The 3,028-nt window shown below is 54.3% G+C and overlaps 1 protein-coding gene across 1 annotated transcript; it reads left to right on the top strand.

The window, feature by feature from the left end:
• Nucleotides 1-777: 777 nt before the first annotated feature.
• LOC123176070 (probable purine permease 4) lies at nucleotides 778-2,259 on the top strand. Its single transcript, XM_044590463.1, has one exon. The coding sequence runs from the start codon at nucleotides 778-780 to the stop codon at nucleotides 1,900-1,902; it is 1,125 nt and encodes a 374-aa protein (XP_044446398.1). The 3' UTR covers nucleotides 1,903-2,259.
• Nucleotides 2,260-3,028: the final 769 nt, after the last annotated feature.

Raw genomic sequence — 3,028 nt, 5'->3', positions numbered from 1 at the left:
AGTTCTAAAAAAAGAACATCCATTATATTTTGAAACGGAGGGGTATATATTTTGAAACATATTTTGGGTTCTAGTTTAATAGTCCCTAACGTATTTTGGGTCAAAGTTTGACCATACATTTGACTAGCAAAATATTAATGCATGTCATAAAATATTATATTGTTGGTTTAATAGTCCCTAACATATTTGAACATACTACCTTTGTCCTGGTTTAATAGTCCCTAAAGATTTTGGGTCAAAGTTTAACCATATATTTGATTAGCAAAACAGTAATGCATGCCATAAAAACTTATATTGTTGGATCCGTATTTGAGTATTTTTGCTACATATAACATACATTTTATTAGGTAAAATAATGGTCAAAATATAACCAAGAATACGATGAGGATTAGTAAATCAGGACGGAGGTATCCAATTTCAGAGATATGCTTCAATTCATAATGAATGCACGAATACACCCGTATCTACTCGGCATGTAATCGAGCGCATTGCCGCATTTACTATTTGCATGCAATCCTTAGTCATGGCTTAGCAAGGAAACATTGTATTTTTCTGCTAATTATTAATTTTCCAGCTTTGCTGTGATAAAATACACTAGCTGGCCTTTTTTCACATCCAGCCATGCGGAAAACCTTCCATAAATCCTCCTTTACTCTACGCAATCTCTAGCTAGCTGGCCTTTTCTCTCCTTGCCAATATAAACGTGCCCTCGTCGCCAATTCACCATTACAATCCATCGTCCCCTACTACTCAACGACCACGATGGCGCGCGCGGCAATGGCTATCTCCTCCGGCGCGGCGGGCCCGGCCGCGGTGGCGCCGCGCCGCCGCAGGTCGACGGTGCTCCTGATGGCCAACTACGCGGCGCTGCTGGTCGGGTCGGTGGCGTCGAGCCTGCTGTCCCGGTTCTACTTCCACCACGGCGGCAAGAACAAGTGGGTGGTCACGCTGGTGCAGTCCGCGGGGTTCCCGACTCTGGTGGTCGCCGCGTTCCTCGCCGGCCGCCCCCGCCCCGCCTCCGCGCCGCGCCCGTTCCTGTGGTTCTCGCGCCGGTTCCTGGCCGTGTGCCTGGCCATCGGCGCGCTCATGGGCGTCAGCAATCTGCTCTTCGCCTACAGCACGTCGCTCCTGCCGGTGTCCACTTCGTCGCTGCTGCTGTCCATGCAGCTCGCCTTCACGCTCGTCCTCGCCGTCGTCATCGTCCGCCACCCGCTTACCTTCAACAACCTCAACGCCGTCGTGCTCATGACGCTCTGCTCCGTGCTCCTCGCGCTCCGGTCTGGGGACGCCGGCGAGAGCCCGAACCGGAGGGGGTACATCATCGGCTACATCGTCACGCTTTGCGCGGCGGGGCTCTTCTCGGCGTACCTCCCCGTGATGGAGCTTGTGTACCGGGAGGCGGTCTCCGGCGGGTTCATCCTCGCGGTGGAGGTGCAGGCGGTGATGCAGGCTATGGCTTCCGTGGAGGCAGCGGTGGGACTGGCGGTTTCGCGCGGCTTCAGCGACGACGTGGCCCACTGGAAGGGGTCGCACGCCGTGTACTGGGTCGTGGTGGCGACGCTGGTGGTGACGTGGCAGGCGTGCTTCATGGGCACCGCCGGCGTGATCTACCTGACGTCGTCGCTGCACAGCGGCGTGTGCATGGCGGCGGTGCTCACGGCCAACGTGATCGGCGGCGTCCTGGTGTTCGGCGACCCGTTCGGCCCCGAGAAGGCCGTCGCCACCGCGCTCTGCGTCTGGGGCCTCTCCTCGTACCTCTACGGCGAGTACACCAAGAGCAAGAAGAAAGCCGCCGACGGTCAGGACGATGGCACTACCCTCCCCAGCGCCGGCGACGACGGCGAGAGCGTGCACAAGAGCCTCACGGCCGCCGCCTCCGGCGAGACCGTACAAACCGTTTGAACCAAACGAGGCAGTGCCGGCCACAGGGGGTACGCAGGCACGAACCATGTGATCGATAGCAATGGATGCTGAAAATGTCTTGGTGTGTATACCCCAAGAAAGCAAAGTGGCAGCATAGATGATGCATTAGGTGTAGACGTGTCATGTTGCATCTATTAGGCAATGTGTCATATTTACAGCTCCCAAAAAGACAAGAATGGATGCTTGTTTGGTGGCACTGCCTTGTGAGTTTCTCTTCAGGGTTATTCGCAAAAAAAAAAAGGTTCTCTTCCGGGTTTAGCAGAGCATGGATGCATGCATATGTTGCACGGGCGTGCCAAAAACTTGCACATTAATGTAGTACCATCAAGGCATCAACAGGGACTTGTGTTTTTGGTCAAGTATTTTATTTGTATTATTGGCTTTTCGTGGTAATTTGACCTCGATGAGATCCTGACATCGTGTTGTTGCAGAGCGTGGGCGTATGCATTTGATATTATCCTGGTATTAAGAGCATCTCTAGCAGACCCCGTATAAGTGGTCAAATCCGCAAAATAACCATTTTTTGCAGTTCCAGTCGAAAAAACGAGCCCGAACAAACCGCTTAAAATCGTCCGACCCTTAAAAAATTTTAAGGGGCCCTGCAAGCGCAAACGCGAAAACCTCATATTTACAGTTTTGAGGGCAACTTTGACAGGGCCCTGCATACCGGTCAACGTTGGCGGTTGAGGAATCTTTGCTCCCGCCAACGCCATGAATCTCGCCCGGCCGCCCAGCCATCCGCCCCGGCCATTGCGCTCGCCCGCCGGCCGTCCGGCCCTCCGTCCCGGCCGCCGCGCTCGCCCGTGGCTCCGCGGCTCTCGAACGGAGCTAGCTAGCTAGCAGCTCAATCGATTCGAAGAGCTAGCTAGCTAGCTCGATGCGCCGGCCGTTCGATCCGGCCACCGCTCACGCCGCCCTGGCCTCCGCCCGCGCCGCGCTCGCTTCGCGTTTTCCCTCGTCCGCCTGTCCGCCGGATTTACGCGAGGAAGAGGACGACTAAAAAAGCAAGTTGTGGGTCTGTTTGGTATATTCGGAGAATATTCTTTTTTACGGGTTGATTATACGCGGTCTGAGTCTGACCTCGCCCGCGTTGGCCTGCATATGC

Source organism: Triticum aestivum, chromosome 1D, assembly GCF_018294505.1.
Source record: "Triticum aestivum cultivar Chinese Spring chromosome 1D, IWGSC CS RefSeq v2.1, whole genome shotgun sequence".
Lineage (NCBI taxonomy): Eukaryota > Viridiplantae > Streptophyta > Magnoliopsida > Poales > Poaceae > Triticum > Triticum aestivum.
Note: the sequence above shows the minus strand (reverse complement) of the source record. Positions and strands in the feature narration are given on the sequence as shown.

Excerpts from the sequence above, each read along its gene's own strand:
- LOC123176070 (XM_044590463.1), top strand. The coding sequence starts at position 778 with ATGGCTATCTCCTCCGGCGCGGCGGGCCCGGCCGCGGTGGCGCCGCGC.